Source organism: Mycetomoellerius zeteki, unplaced genomic scaffold, assembly GCF_001594055.1.
Source record: "Mycetomoellerius zeteki isolate Tzet28-1 unplaced genomic scaffold, Tzet1.0 scaffold188, whole genome shotgun sequence".
NCBI lineage: Eukaryota > Metazoa > Arthropoda > Insecta > Hymenoptera > Formicidae > Mycetomoellerius > Mycetomoellerius zeteki.
In genome coordinates, this window is record NW_017256836.1 from 1,462,258 (window position 1) to 1,479,768 (window position 17,511).

Sequence of the window (17,511 nt, forward strand, 5' to 3'; positions counted from 1 at the left end):
GATCTTGTCTGTTATATATACGAACGTATAATTAAAAGAGGTATAAAGCCTAAACTGGACAACTCTGGTGTAGAAAATTGTGTATCTCTTATATTCGGAACAAATTTTTGTTATCAATGATTAAAATTCACAAGATTTGTAAAGAAATCAATTTATAGAAATAGATCTGTAAAATTACCATGAGAGTCTTTCTACATTAATTTACTAACAATGTTAATGTATTAGTATAATATATTGTTAATTATAAAGATATAATTAAAGAGATAATTATAAGATAACATAAGATAATTATAGAAGATAATTATAAGATATAACTAAAAAAAACTAAAATTCTTGATATAATTAAAAAGAATTAAAAAGAAGAAAAGACGTGATTCCTTGTTGGAAGATAATTCGAAAATATAGAAAATAATTTGCAAATACATATTCGAATACATGAAATGCATGTTCTAGCTCTTGTTGGCGTTACGAAATCTATTGCATTCCTGTATATGTAGATACCTAAGCTAAGAGAAATTAATCTACAGACTTCCGATCAATGGTTTAGTTCTCGCTTAAACGTAAACCGATCTGAAACATGTGGAGGGATCTCAAGAGCTCAGAATTCGAGGAGATTTTAGCTATTAATAATGATTGTTAACATTTCTGAATCTCAGTAGACACGTTCTTGACACGAATTATCGATTACCCAACGAAACTTCGGCGCACCCTTTAAATTCACCCGAGCCAAGTTATCCGAGCTTGATTGTCAATAGATGAGACGTGACGTAGTAAATCAAATAGTCACAGAAAAAATGCGAAATAAGATAGTGATTATGCTTGTTACCCCGTTTAAGGTCCGCTTTATCCAACAATAAAGATTCACAGTAGCGGTGGTCAAAATAATGAACGGCGGAGGGAATGCAAATTGATTTACTGCACTGCGTTCGCCGTTTCTGCTGCGCGGAATGAAATGAAAATATTTCTCGCGCTGTCGCACAGTTTTCCAATCATTACCTCCGTCGTAAGTTCCTCCAAGTATTTCTGAGCATCTCCGATCTCATTGCGTACTTTACGGATCTCCTTCTCATACATTTTCTTCTCCCGATCGTACCTCTGTCGCCATTGCTCGATCCGAGTCTCGATGAGCTGTAAATTCAAAGTAAATATTTTTGTTATCTTTCCAAGGGCGTGACTCATCTTAAATTTAACGAAATTTATTTCATGCTTAACCTCTAGCAAAAACGCCAAATTTGTGTTACATATCCGCTGAAGAAAAGTCATAAAAAGCCACGATCTCAAAGTACATTTTTCAGCAACCTTTTAAGCTTTTTCGCTGAAGAATTTACAAGATCGCTTAAGTGTCCATCTTAATTTTAATGACAGACCCTTTTAAGTCTCTCTTGACTGTTTTAAGTAAAAGGTAAAATATGTCTATAAGACATTTTTGCTCGTTTTAAACGAAAAGAAGTTGAGAAAGAATTTACTCTCACCGCTATACGTCGCGTTAGATAACGCGTTAATACATCATTCACGTGATTTTCATTTCTCTCGCTCACGCAATGATCATTCAATGTCTTTTTCAATTCGTCTATCTTTAACTCGTAACGCAGTACGTACTGCTCCCGACGTGTCGCTTCCCACACTCGGACATATTTCATCTCCACGTCCTTGATTAGTTTCAGTTTCTCCTTCTCGTCCTAAACATTTTGCCAACAAGTTTTGTTTTAACGTGACTCTACTTATATACATACAATGGGTAAACGGTAAAATTTCATGATTTATCTCTGTTGCGTCGTACATATATTTGTAAACGTTCCGACTTGTAAAACATTTACCCGTGTCAAAGTGAGCTTCTTTGTTAAACGTTCCTCCTCCTTTTCATTCGCTGTTTTCTTATCGGCAATTGCTTTTCGTAACTCTGCCACAATTATTTGCATGCTTTCGTTCTCTTCTATTAAAATATGCTCCTGTTCTTCTTGTGACGTAATCCTCTCGATTTCTTTGATTAATACGTCGATGGTTCCATGTTCGCTAACTTCCCGCTTCAAGTCTTCTATTATACCGCTCACATATAAACTGCAACGTAAACGATGTTTCTTTGGACGTCCAATAAAGTATGTATACATACATCTTAGCATGTTTAAAAAATCATATTTGAAAAGTATGGAACAATTAAGGTCAAATATGACTAATAAAAGAAGAATTTTTGCTTAAATTTTAATTAAAAGCATATAATTTTTTTATGCTTTTTGTATTAAAATATAAAAAATTATTTGTATAGTAAGATAATCAAATTACTATAAAAGACAGCAGCGTTTACTTTCGTGTTGTAATAATTTTTCAAACGCCATTCTGTTAATATAACTTTATGATGTATGTATAATGTATATTTTTGATGATATTTTTGTATTATATGTAAGGTAAAACTCACAAATCTTCATTTTAATGGCAAAAAAATAGCAATGCTACTATCAATACAATGGATATGTAAAAAAGTACATCTAGATTATCGAGCCGAAATTTGAGCCAAACCTCGCATTTCGGTAACATTTGTTGCGCGGCTCGATAAAAAACAATGGAAATTAATTGAAATGCTCGTGGCTCGAGGTTCGGTTCGAGTTTCGGCCCGATAATCTGGACGCACCCCGTAATATACATGTATGTATAAAGGAAAGGCCCCTATTATGTGATACCAAGTTCATTTGGGGTAAATGCTAGAAATCTATGGACATTTAAAAAAATTAAGCAATTTAAAAAAATAATAGATTTGAAGGGAATTTAATAAGCTTTAAGATAATGCTATGTAAAATTTAATTCAAATTCTATTTTTTTTTAATTAAAGAAATGTAAAAAGTGAGCAAATCGCAAAATAAAAAAATTGTGCTCTTAATATGAGGTACCCCGAAAAATCGATAATAAAACGAAAAGTATATCAGTATTGCAATTAAAAAACTTTATGTTTCTGTAAATACAAACAAACACAGCCAATGTGCGTGCAAAATGAGCATGCGATGCATTATATCTAGGACTCGTCTTCAGGTAGTTGAAACCAAACATCGCAGAAACAAACTCGATGTTCATTCCGGTTGTCTTGTTTATTATTGTACAATAACATTTATACTATAGTAACGATTTTCACTATGACATAGGAGCATAGGTTATTTCATATTAGAAATACCCTGGGTATCTCATATTACGATTTCCACGTCTTACGGTTTTATGATCATCAAATTTAACACTTCTGTAATTAAGCAATTCAATATATTCCGATTTTTCTATTAGTACGATCTTACTCTATCACTACATGAAGAATTTGTTGCTAAATGTTTATTTATTAAATAATAAACAAGGTTTAAAGGCTCATCTCAATGAAACTTGAAGACGTCAAATTCTAAAATCTTTTTTTACAACGACTATAGACATGATCCAATAATGAATTTTCCACTAAATAGTTTTCACATTTTGACTGTATAGCGTACAAAATATAAAAATTGTCCATGATGTAAATACGATAAAAGTGTATTAAGCTGTATCTCTTCAAAGGATGATGATAATAATTATGCGGAACGATTTATAAAGCAAGCAGTATTCAGACCAGAACTCCAAAATGTAAAAATACACAAATATTAGTCTTTAAATTTTAATATGAAACCAAAGTACGTGTTGTGTCGATTTCATGCTTCTCAAGTAACGTTTCTTTTTAAATTGCTTTTCCCTCTCTTCTTGTACTATTACCGAAATTTAATAGATATCTTAATTTAGTACTTTCCTTCCTTTGAACACACACACATACATACGCACACACTCACTCACTCACTCATTCACTCATAATTTCACGACACCTTTTTCTTTGTATTTATCATCTAGATCCGCATTGATGTTCGCGAACACACACACACACACACACACACACACACACACACACACACACACACCGCAGCGTTCACACACTACTCACTCCATTATCTATTAAATAAACGCTAAATTTAGTAAGTAAATGTTAAATTTAACGACATAAGATGAGTAAATCGTAATTCGGTATACTATTTAGTATGTTAATATGAGTCACAAAAAATAATTAAATTGTTATTCAATATTCTATTTGAATCTCTGATGAATAAAATTAATAAATGTGTTATGCGTTATGCAAAAGTCTGTGTCGCGGCCCTAAGTTTCGAAACTCATAAAAAAAAATGTTGTAACCTTTCTGCTGGCAAGTATATATAAATTATATGCTAAAAATTTTTAAGCTTTACTGCGTAGTTCTTACTAATATACATTTTATTTTATAAGTCAAATCTAATCTTGCGATCATGAAATCGTCTCGATAAATTTCTGTTAGACTTTGAAAATATTTTATTGTTTGCATGCATTATATTGATTCATCATTTTTTAGATTTTTATATTTTTTATTTTATTTGCATATTTAGCAACTTCAAACTTTTAAAAATAATTAAATTGTATATATATCTTTTCTAAAAAAAAATCGAATGTAAAAGATACATGAGAGGATACATGAGTGGAATTATTTATAAATAAATTTACTTATTACATCTGCATGATATATTAATTAACAGTAACGGATCGAAATAGTTTGAAAATTTTTTTGGTCACAACATTGAAAAATATTATTATATTTATATTTCATTGATATATTATTAGGACGACTAATAAAAATGGAATTATTAAAATCTTTTATTAATTAAAATAAATGAATGTTTTACATATAAAATCTCCATATTTAAATAACGAAAACGTACAAAATTACGTTTAATTAGAGGACAGTATAAATATTATTATTAAAAATGAAGCACATAAATAATAAAAAATATAGTAATTGTTATTATCATAATATTTTTAATGTTCATACGATTTAAATTCGATACTGCATGTGACAAATAAAAGAAGCAATTATTTGCTTTTTATATTTCTTCAGAAAGCAAATGTTAATTTATTATTTATGTAATTAATTTCGTTTTAAAGTTCTATTGTTATCGTAGTCTATTGGCTGATCCGCCATTACCACATGTCGGTCTTTCAAACAGGCTTATATATATATAGACAAATTAAACAAGCCAACCTGTCTCGTAGAAGCTTTTCATGCGCAGTCTCCCTCCGTGAATCCGTTATTTCCGCGGCGCCTCTGGCAAGCATTTGCAGAATAGACGTTTCCGAAATTCTGTGGATAGATGTACAAAGTAGACATATCGTAATACAGTCGCGTTTATTGTACTATATCCGCAAGACATACTTAAAATTTGGGAAAATATTAGTGGCATCATCATCCTTCGTCATCGATTGTTGTCGTAAGATGTTTTGGTAAACGGCCAATGAGTCCGCACATTCCTCCAGGACTTCTAAAACAGCTTCACACACCGCCGGTGAAAATCCGGCAGCACTTTTCGATCCAATCGACGTTTCCATCTGTTTTTTTCTACAATAATCGAATCGATCTTTCATTCATTGTTTATTAGCTGTTTTTGTTAACAAATGTATACACATAATTTAAATTTACTTTTTAAATTTTTTAGAGTCCTGAAAAAGAATAGCTCAATTATCAATCTTTAAGAATGAGATTTCATTCTTTAGAATGACACTTTACTTTAAAAGTTTTAGAGAGCATAGTTCATAGAACTATGAAGCGCGAAAAGAATTTCGAAATTTTAATAGGAACTGCGCGAGAATGACAGAATCACGTACGTTGTAAAGAATATTTCACATGACGGAGTTCATGGATTTTTATGCAAGTTCTTGTACATACATTTTATGTTCAACGTCGACAAATTCAATGTGTGTTAAATATATTCACTTGATAAATATGTCGTGTCAGTCTACATCTGTCTGATAAGCCAATTTATCACATGTTCCTGTGAAGACGCTTGACTTCAAGATCATTCTCGGTTACTTTCTTAAATTCTGAATAACATCAACAGCACAGTTAGAATACTAACTATCTTTTCAGAGGAACAGGTGCAAAATAGATGCACTCGAAATGATTAACAAGGAACAATTTTTATGTATTTAATTTTCTAAATTGACTTTTTACGAAAAATATATTATCGAAAATCAATAATGGAAGAGCAAAAGACAATAAAACAAATTTAGCGAATGATCATTAACTTCAATGAATAACTATTTTAGTGCAATTTATGTACAACATTTTTTTATTAATATACAAGACGCGTCACTTAATTTGTTATAAATTAATATTTTAGCATCAATCGGGATATTAAAAAAATTATTGATGGTAAACTAATGAGAAAGAAAAAGTGTATAATTTTTATAACGTATATTTGAAAGCGTCGTTATTTTTTAATTTTTGAAGATTATTTTCTAAGAGATTTTTTATTAATAATGTTATTTTACATAACAGACGTTAGATAAATCTTTTTCAAGTAATCTTAAAATATTCTTGATTTTAAACATTTATTTTTAAGAATCCAAACAATTTACACCATGTATCATTATTAAGAATTTTTCCGAATAATTCTTAAGATATTAATTTGTGATTCATCCTGTATACCTTACTATTTATTAATAATAATTCTATATATTTTAATTGGACAAAATATCAAATAAAATTGTTAATATTATGTTTATAATATTTTAAAATATTATACTTACACATTGCTTCTCAAACATATATGTGCTAATAAGAAGAACACATTCAACAATCATTCAGTAGGCACATAATGAATATTGAAAGTATCTACATAAAATACACGTACATTGCTGTATACGCAAACAGTTAAACTTTACAAATAAGCAGACATTTTTTCACGAGTTTATTAGCACATTATCGGACGTGCAGCCATCACATCGATCCCGACACACTGTATTCTGTAAAGAAAGAAAAAGAAGAAAAACTCTGTAGCGCGCTCGGCAAACCTTTCGAACGAGTTAAACCAGGAGTTTGATCCATCGCCGCGGGCTGCCATGGAAACGAACTCGGAGGACCATGAACATTAAAACGGCAGTAGGCGTAAGAATAAAAAAATAAAAAAGGAAAAGCAAGATTACGCGCAAAAAATCCTTTCAAACGAAAAAGAGGAAGCATTTGCCGAAGGAAAATTTTTTTCTCTGATAATGTAAAAAAAAATGCAAATGTACGATCTCCAACTCTACGACATTTTTAAAATTAAATTCATCGAATCGCGCGTGCGTGATTTAGTTATAATTCCCGGAAAATGGAAATCGTGAAAAATCCGAGAAGAGTTGCGACTTAATGCGCTCATACGAGTGTGGCGTTCTGCAAACACGTACTCTGAAACGCGATTCTTCTTTTCACACAATTCTGGGAAAGTTCTCGCGGAGAAAGAAATTTTTTGTGTGGAAAAGTTGTAGTCTTTAAAGGCATGGACACACATTTAGCGCGGACGCTGGACGAAGCCAAGTACATCTTGGCTTACATGAGGCCGAGGAAATGCATCGTGCAGTTTTGTCGCAACGCCATAGAATGCCTGTTTGGAATTATCGATTTTAGGTATCGTGAAATCTCCCGCTCGCCTTTTATCTCTCAGCACAGCAAAAGATTTTTCACATCGTTCTTCTGCTATTAGGTTTGTATTTCCAGTAACTATAATTAAGAAATAATATAATAAATAATACGTATATATACCTTGCAAACTAAAATAGAAAAATAATAAGATTGAAAAACTGTTAATGTTAAACATAATGCTTTAAATTAAGAAGCGCCATAACGGTCAGAATGTTAAGATGTTGAACTATTATAAATTCATTTAAATGAATTAATTTCAGAAATTATAATTGCGTGCCGATATGGTTGTCGGACTTTCAACGCAATCAAATCTGAAAATATTAATAATCCCCCCAAAATTCCCAACTTAAAATAGAAAAGCTTATAAATATTATCGAACATATATACATTGTAATATGTTTTTTAAAGAGAAGTTTAATAGATAAATGCTATTAAATACAGTACGATAAGTTAGAACTTACTTTTGCGAAACAAAATTCACATTGGGAAAAGGAAACTGCGAAAATTCAATAAACATCGTTCTACTTGATCTATTCCGAACGAAGAAACCTCGTGCTATTGGTTCTTCATCAATTATTCCGCGAGGCGAAGCGGACGAAAATCGAAAACTGTTAAATTGATACCGACATAATTACTATCCAATCGCGTTAGGGTCATAGGCCCGAAAAAAAAATCCTGCGGCGAAAAAGGGCGCACTAGCACGTATCAGTTTGATTGGAAAAGTTTTCACATTGAGAAGAGACTTTTAATTGAATCTGCATTGTCTAGCAAGAGAGAGTTCTTCGCGAAGCTCCTCAAGCTCGTGTCTCCGTTTAGCGTGAAGAATATCGGACCGTGAATTCGTGAAAACAAGGTAACGATCATCTGTTACAAAGAAATCCGACAATTTTCGCGTATGTGTGGGTGTCTCATTGTGCTGCTTTTCGAGACTTACTCGATTAATCGCACGATTTGACAGGTGGCAAGTCATCTCTCGATTAAACTTGAAGTAAGAAGTTCGAAACGCAAAAATTAGATGGAGAATATTAAGAATGTCGAACGTGTGAAATATTACAATGATTTTATGCAGAAGTGGATTAACCTATTAAATAATTGTTTCGGATGTATTTAACAATTTTGAGAATCTGATAGTGTCTATCATATGTATTATATATAGAATACAATCTTTTTTATTTTATATTAACTTTATTTTACATAAAATACTTTCATTAATGATACAAAAAGTCATAATAATTGGATCTTTTAACATTCTAGTAATATATAATATATATATATATATATATATAAAATCGATGTAATATTTTCAGAATTTTTTAAAATTGAACGTATTTAATATGATATTTTGCATGATATAATTGGTTAAAGAACTTTTGATGTTTGTTTCAACGTGTGTTCTAGTTAAAATCGGTGTAATATAATCGATGTAATATTTTCAGAATTCCTTAAAATCGAATGTATTTGATATCAATTTTGCATGGTACAATTGGTGTCTCACAATTTGCAACAGATTCCTTATAAACAATCTAATTCTACCTTATTTAAAGATCTTATCTAAAATCTTATAGAAGACTAAAACATAAACATGGACTTTGTCCTTTCTTTCTTTTTACTCACTTTTAAATTAATTTCTAATTTCGTACAATCATATATTTTCATTAAAAATGAGAAAATAAATTTCCTTTTTTCTAATCCGCCTGTTTCCTAGAACGATTTATACTAATATCAGGCCATATTTCTGAGAAAAGTCGATTGCAAAAGACAATGTTAAAGGCCCTCAATAAATCTCCCAATAATTCCAAAATTTTTCGTAACTAGTAGCGGCTATAAAAAATGCAAAATGCAAAACGGTAGACGGAATTTAGAGTTTAGAGAAATATCGTTTCAACGGCCGAAATGGGGTAGCTATCCCTTATCTAATGCAAGAGTAAACCGTCGCACCCTGTCGGCTGTTATCGTAGTCCGAAGTGGACTTAACCCGCGTGCAGGAAAATGTATGTGTGTGTACACATGCGGCGACCAAGAGGCCACCTCCACCACCTCCGGCATCGTGGCGCGTGCGTATTCGCGAGGCGGCGTCGCGACGGCGCGTTTCTGCCGCACCCGATGCCATGGCGAGGAGACGCGAGGGCGGTGTCGGTGGTGATAGCAGCGAGAGAGGGTTGTTCTCGTCTACTCGCCGTGCGCTCTTCACTATCGTCGTCGCCGTCGTTGCTACTATCATCGACGAGCGGCACTGGAGAGCGCTTTTCTTCCTCGGGACATTCAACCGTGGACCACGACCGCAGTGACAACATCTTGACGCTCGGTTCTGGCACACTCTTCCTGGGGCATCTTACGGATTTCGAATCGCCGTCGAGACCGACGGAAAAGAGAGGAACTCGCACTTCACGTCCACGGCACATCGCTTTTCATCCTTATAAGTACGTGCTCATCGTGACTGCTTCCACTGCTTCCTTCAGTTACGACAACAATCCTCCGGTCTCATTAACAAGGTTATCTTCTCATCCCGTTCTTACCCGTCACTATCGGCGTGGACAGTACACCAGTTCTCATCCCGTTGTTACCCGTCACCGTCGGCGTGGACAGTACACCAGTACCAAGTGGTGCTAGTACCCGTACTCGTCGTCCTCTCTCATCTGCCGCTGTCCATCTGTTTATTGACCGGCGCATTAGGGGTGAGTACATCAGACTTAACCCTTTTGTCGCGTTTAATATTTTGATCATCATCTCACGTCGTTCTTCGTATGAAAATGTAAAGCGACGCAAGAAAAGTGCGCACGTCTCGGAACAAGCTTTGACGACTGAACTTGTACAATGTCGATTTGTGTCTTACTGAGAGTTGTTACGAGTAACCTAGTTGGCACTTTTCGTGTTTATGTCGACCTCTTTCCTCTCTCCCTCTCTCACAACAGTCTCGTCCTCGCTTTCAACCCTATCTCTTTTTCTCTCTTTACTGTATTGATATTAATATCGTTCCCGCAGATATACAATTAAAATTAATTTATTTAAAATGTAATACTTTATTCAAAAATCTACACAACATTATTCATATGTATCACAAGAGCGTTTTTCCCAATTATATGTTTACGCTGCAAAAATAATAAGTATGTTTGGATAATATATAAAAAGTAGAGGAGACCGGGGCTAAGTGGGCATCCTTTTTTCAATTGCAATTTTCAGTAACAAAGTAAACGATTTTAGTCAAATGATTTTATTAGCGTTTTTATAGAGTGATTATAAGACTACAAGATGGCAATAAAAAGTTTTCGTATTTACAATTTCATTTCATTCATATACACAAAAAATGATGTGATTCGGAAAATGAAATCTCAAAAATTACTTTTGACTATCGAAAACACGTTTGACTACTTAAACATAACAACGCACCTAAACTAACCAAACTTCGTTGGTAAAGAAGACACACGAGATGCTATCTACAATATAAATTGGGAACTCATAAGATATATTTTGCCACTCAAAATTCAAATGCCAGCTTAGCCCCCTATATATAATTATATATAGAATATCATATAATCTGACACAATTTTATCTTTCTGTGAACAAAAAAAAACTATAAATTATAAAAATTATTTTTCAAATAAATTACGATAATAGAACTATTTGAGCCTGGCTAGTTAATGTGCTCCAATTTGTATATTACCAAATTTACAATTACAGAATACAATCTATTAACCCTAATGTATAAATGAATCATTTAACAGAGAAACCCCTTAGCTCCTAAACCACGTATAATGGACTATCTTATTGTGTCATTAAGTACTGCAATCACAATCGTTGTGTTGTCATAATTATAAAGTATAAGTATCATTTAATAGAAAATATTATAATCTAAATTACCTAAAATTCCTCCGTTATACGATTAATTCATCAGCTTAAAATTAAGTAACCTTCCTCACTGTCAGTTCGATACACAGTAATATAATCATTACGTGTAGTCTATTCGGTTCGTTGTTGGTAACGCTAAAATAATCAAGTGGGGGACAAATCTTCCAGGATGGGAAGACAAGCGTCCAGTAAAAGTTCGGTATCGCTCTGTCTATTTAATCCTAACGTCTGTTTTTTAATATGTGTCATTTCTGATACAGATCTTTTCACATAAGAGGACTCGTCCAAAATTTTCACGTTTTCCCAATCGAATTCATAATTCTGGTATAATCTGTGTTCCGAGATCACAGTAGGTAAACCACATTTTTTGTTACTGTCTTTTAATATGCTCATTGACCCTTGTTTTTAATTGTCGCTTTATTTGTCCTACATACGTAGCCTCGCATTCTCGATAGTCAATTCTGTACATCACATCGCATTTATTTATTTTATTAACGTCATCTTTATCCGTCACAATGAATCTATTTAAGTTATAAGGAATTGTAAATGCAGCACTCATGTTCACCTTGTTAGCAGTGGCAGAAAATTTGTTAGTAACTCCTTTTAGGTATGGAATGATAAAAAACGTTTTCATTATTGAATTGCTATTTTTCGTCCGTTTTCTATTATCATTTTTGTTAAAATAGTATTTTAGTCTTTTGTTAATAGTCCTAAAAATAAAACTTATAGGATAACTGTTACGTAACAATATATTAATCATTTCTTCAATGTTTTTTTAAGTGAAAACGCGGATGAACTACTGATATTAATTTATCTACCATTCCGATAATTACTCCTTTTTTATGAGATAATGGGTGATGAGAATATAATTTAGATATCTATCACATGACGTATTCTTTTTAAATAAATCAAATATAATATTATCATCCTCCCTAATTAATTTTACATCTAGAAAATTAATTTGGTGGTCCTCTTCTATCTCCAGTTTAAAAGCCAAGGTTTCTCTGTTAAATGATTCATTTATACAAGAATCCATATCGTACTTATACGGCATTTTCGGACATTGAGTAACAAGAACCGCAGGATATCACAAAGATGGGATGCGGATTACTAAATTGACCAATAGAATATAATTAGGGACATTAGCATGTAATGTTATAATGTATGTATTTGTAATTGTATAGAATATTTAAATTGTTCACTAAAGAGGACCATATTGAGGGTCGAAACGTATGATTTTAATACATTGTATTCTGTAAATTTGGTAATATATGAATTGGCGCACATTAACTAGTCAGGCTCAAAAAAATAGCTCTGTTATCGTTAATTTATTTGAATTATATTCAATAGAGCCAGTAAATACATTAATTTAGAAAATTATTTTTCTCGTCATTCTTTTTAATTATCTTATTTTTTTCTGTTATATATTTATATATGAACAGAAATTATACAAGAGAAAGAAAATGCGTCTTCCATATGACGCCCCTCATTATTTCTCCTAATATCATTTATTCCCAAAGACATTCAACTATTGCCCAGCTTAAATCGTATTTGAAACTAGTGCTAATTTGGCGCTATATAATGATGAATAGTGATAGAAATTGACACTATATAGTTTTAAATTTAACCATTGCTTTAGTATAAAATAATGATATATTGAGCAGGAGCAATGGAGATTGGTGTAGCTTCAATCCAATTTACGTGCGCGCGATTTTGTTTAAAAATCGGAAACACGTACTGCGGCAAGCGTTAGATCGGGTGGCATGCAAAGCTCTCACGTTCGCGAAAATCCTTGAGGGAGGAAGCGAGAGTACAGAACGCTTTATACGAACGTCGTTCTTTCAGACGTTTCTCGCGTGCTCAGGGATTACGACACGAAATTCGAACGGAACTAATTTGCCCCAACTTAGGAGTATCCGCAGTGGTGGGTGTCTTCGAATTTTCAAAGCTCCTCCGTCGTATTACAGTGACGTAATTGACGCTTGCAGGTATACTCCTTCGCATCACGAACAAATTTACGATACCTTTCAACCTTTACTATCGACAACGTCGATCTCGATTACGCCGATGAATTTCGGATATCTTATTTTCCCTTTTTCCTTTCTTTTTCTTCCTTCCCCAATCTTAATTTAAACGCAAAGCAAATCCCGAAGCTGAAACGTGAAACAGGATAAATCACGTTAAAGTTTCATATTTCTACAGATGATTATTAATGTTTAACATCGCCCAATTTGCACTCTTCATTTTTCTATGACGCAAATTACAAATAACATCATCTCGTAAACGTCGTACAGAGAAGAGCCAGCTTGTTTTACGTTTAAATTAAAAACAAACTGTGCATTATTTTCTGCGCGGGATTTGTGCGGGATTTATAATACGTGTGTTTATCATTTTATTCAACGTCGTTTTACTCGTCTCTTCGCTGCTCATCGCTTCGCTGTGAATTTATTCGCGAGGAAATTGAAGAATTTATTTTTAAACTGCCTCAAATTCATATTTAAAAAATGGAAATCATGGAGTTTTCTGTGAGCCTTTTGTAACGCGTAATATTCACAAAGAATAGAGATTGTGCTTTCTTCATTTTTTAAAAATACAGATTTAAGATGGATCTATTTTCTACGGAAATTATGTATTCCGAAGTTTCTGTTTTATAGCAGATGGTATTCTTCTTCTGATTCAAAAATAAATTCATACTTTCCGCGACGCAAATAGTTTCATACTTTTATATCGCAAGTGGAAATCGTTGCTTTCTATCGCAACATCAGTACTTAAACATTAAATAGCGTAGACCGCAGCTGTACAATTTTTCCAATTTTTGATAAGATTGGATATCGTACGTTACAATCTGAAAGAAGATTATATGTACGTATATATGTATGTGCGATATAAACATATATGTACATATATCCTGTGTATGTATTTTTAATATATATATATATATATATACTTTAATAATATATATATTTACATGTATATAAAATAAAAGCACAAATATTAAAATATTTATGTTAAAATGATTTAAATTAATAAAGAGGTTGCAGCAAGCGAAGATCATTCTTAAAATATTCCCCATCAGTTTAGAATTCCAAAGCGATCGAAGAATCTGGAATTAATAAGGTGGAATGTTTCGGAACTCTGTATATACGATGACGTACTGTTATTCGTGATAAGCCAATTGTGATTTACATGCATAATTCATCAAACGGTACTTTGCTCTTTCAACGGGGACAGCCTTCAGAACTCCTCGGCAAAAGTGAAAAGTGTTCCTTCTTCCATCACCTCTTCTTTCCGTTCCGTCGAAAGATTTTTTTCTCCGGGGGAGAAAGGAAAATAACGGAGAACAAGCCGGCCAAGTAGACAAAGCGTACGACGCGACTCTGCACCAGCCGCTGCATTTGCGGAACTTTTGCAGCGCCATTTTGCCCGACTAAACTTCAACGGGATTTTCATAAAGCCTAACGTAGAACTGAGAACAAGCTGATGATTCGTATAGTAGCGAGGGGAGAGACGACCGCGCATAGAGCAGCGAAATGGAAGAGAAACTTCGCTATCCGCGCCGTGAAAACTCACGGGGTGAGTTATCTCTTTCCTCTCTCTCGGCCTCGTCTCGATCGCGTTACGTTTCCTTCCGCGTATCAAAAAGCCGAAAAATCTTGGCAACTAGCAGTTTACGATCAATAGTAAAAAATAATGGTTAACAGGCGAGGTAAACAATAAATGTTGAATCATGAATTAATTGATCTAATAATCAAATAGCTTCATTAATGATAAAGAAACAAACTTTTCGGTATATAAAATTGGAACTCTTCTCAGTGAAAATATAAAAGTAAATATAATCAATCAAAAATACATAAATCAGACTAAAATCTAGATGAAAAGTCTCGTTCTGATTCGTTCTGTATTTTTGATCGATTTTGTTTACTTGACTATACCCGCTGAGGAGTGTCTCAAATCGAAATGTACATTTATTTATCGTTAATAGTGGTCGTCGAATAGATATACAAATTCGTGATAGAAAAAAATTTTTGTTTGCTTTCTTCAATTGCGTATTGGTTCCTATCACCTATTTTTATCTATTGATTGCATATCTCAGAGCCTACCTTCAATTTGTTTTCCAAGATTATTCGTCAGTTTCTTCTTTAAATGGGTAATATTTTAGATATGCTAAAAGAAAGAAATCGATGTTTTCAGTTTAATAACCTTTTTAATTAATCTCTTTCTCTTCCTCTTCTCAGTTATTTAAGTGTTCCCTAAATGTAGCACAATGAGGAGATGAATAATGCGAACTGAAAAGAGGTCGATAGTAAAAGAGAAGTTTTGGGTAATAATATGAATCGCACCTGCGATCCACGGAAACTAGATGCCATTCATCTACGTCTTCGGGGACAACTCCTTCAGCATATCAATCGTCTCTCTAGTCGTGACGAATGGCACAACGAGCCAAAAAATATGACTCTTTATCGTTCTTTCGTTTTCCTTTCTTCTCTCTCTCCCCCCCTCTCCTCATAATAAATGAATAAATAAATGTGATGCCACATCACCACTAATGATTACAATGAACCATTTCGCAGAAATATTGTTCTTTTAAACAGGGAAAGATGTCATTAAAGAAAATTAATTGCAGTGATAAATCAAAAACCTTTTCGAGATATTTTTTACAATTTAAGAAGATTTAATTCCAAGCGAATTTGATTTTGACAGAAATCTATTCACACTCTATCTCGACATCAATTAAAAATATTTCGAATTGACTATTCAAAACTTGTGTAAGCAATGTTAAATTTTGATATTGTTTTTAGAAACAATATTTTCGAATAATATATAAAAGATTTATGAAGGTTATAATATTATTCATACACTAATCTCCGTGTACTACATGAGAGATTGTCTTCACTACATTTTCTTCAATTATCTCAAGCGGTTACCACTGTAACTATTATATAGAGAGAAACAATCGATTTGCCTGAAAAGCGGACGATTCATCGCACGAGTTATCACTCCCGCGATGATCCTGTTTCTGTTTCCAATTTCCTTTCTGTCGTGCCGAATCTGGAACAAGTGGAACACAGCTCTTTTTTCGTTCTCATAAAGTTTCAATAAAATTCATCCAGGAACGAATGGCTACACGAACGCCCTCCGTTCTCACTCTCCCCCTTATTCGCCCAGCTCACTCCCCGAAACAAATTACTCTGTAGGCGTTCGAACTACCGAAAGCTATTACGCGGCTTTGCCAATGGAAATTCTCGTCGAATGTAGTCCTAAACGGCTCGGTTCCGCGGATAGAAGAGACACAGTCAGCCAACCGTGTACCGGATCCCCGCTAACTCGTGCGTTTAACGAAGCGATACGAGATCGTCTTCACGACGGGGAGTGTCGGATGAAACATCACAAGTAATACAAAGTTTGGAACAATCGAGAAAATATAGCATACTTATATCTAATATCATAGTAACAGTGTTATTTATCGCAATGCGTATTATACCGACAAATTTATATGAAATATAATAAATCTTTCAAAAGAACTAATATAGTGAAATAATTTTTCTAAGAAACAGGTTTAGTAATAGTGTACATTTAGTTCTACTTGTAGAATTATTATGCCATAAAAATATTAAAGTACAAAATTATCAAAATTGAATAATCAGATATTATTGAATAATAAATACTATACAAATATAATAGAAATTCTTATAATGTCGTTAATATTATATAATTCAAAGATTTTTATAAATAAATTTCATGCATAGAAAGTAATATTAAATTGTTAGGATAAAAGAAGAAAAGGTTGCCAAGAACTAGCTCATTAGTTTCTTGTTTAAATCGTCATCTATGTAGACGCAACCAGGCCAGAGTTCTTTGTAAGCACATCTGAATGAGAAAGTTCTATGATCTTTATACGTTCCATTCTCAATGAGGAAAGTTTGATTCTGCGATGGATGTCAGCGGAGAACTATCCATCTGAAGGTTTTTGCTTTGAATTTTATTATAATCGTTTTTATTATGGAAATGCATATTTCACGAGGAAAAGCGCCCAAAAACAAATTCAACTTTTTTATATATTTATAAAATAAAAAAATATAATCCGTGATATAAATCTATTTTCCATGAACTTTCATAATTGTTATTAGATGTGCAGAAATTTTAGTCTTCTTTTCAATGTTCTGGTATAATTATTTTAAATTCAA

General features: G+C 33.0%; 1 protein-coding gene across 1 annotated transcript in view; it reads right to left on the reverse strand.

The window, feature by feature from the left end:
- LOC108721883 (IQ domain-containing protein G) overlaps positions 1–10,150 on the reverse strand; it is a 10,562-nt gene extending 412 nt beyond the window's left edge. Inside the window, exons 1-7 of the mRNA XM_018446668.1 lie at positions 9,997–10,150; positions 9,488–9,884; positions 5,234–5,416; positions 5,063–5,161; positions 1,818–2,058; positions 1,473–1,679; positions 997–1,128 (exon numbers count right to left, since the gene is read on the reverse strand). Coding sequence (XP_018302170.1) covers positions 997–1,128; positions 1,473–1,679; positions 1,818–2,058; positions 5,063–5,161; positions 5,234–5,416; positions 9,488–9,884; positions 9,997–10,150 — 1,413 coding nt within the window. The remainder of the gene's footprint in view (positions 1–996; positions 1,129–1,472; positions 1,680–1,817; positions 2,059–5,062; positions 5,162–5,233; positions 5,417–9,487; positions 9,885–9,996) is intronic.
- Positions 10,151–17,511: the final 7,361 nt, after the last annotated feature.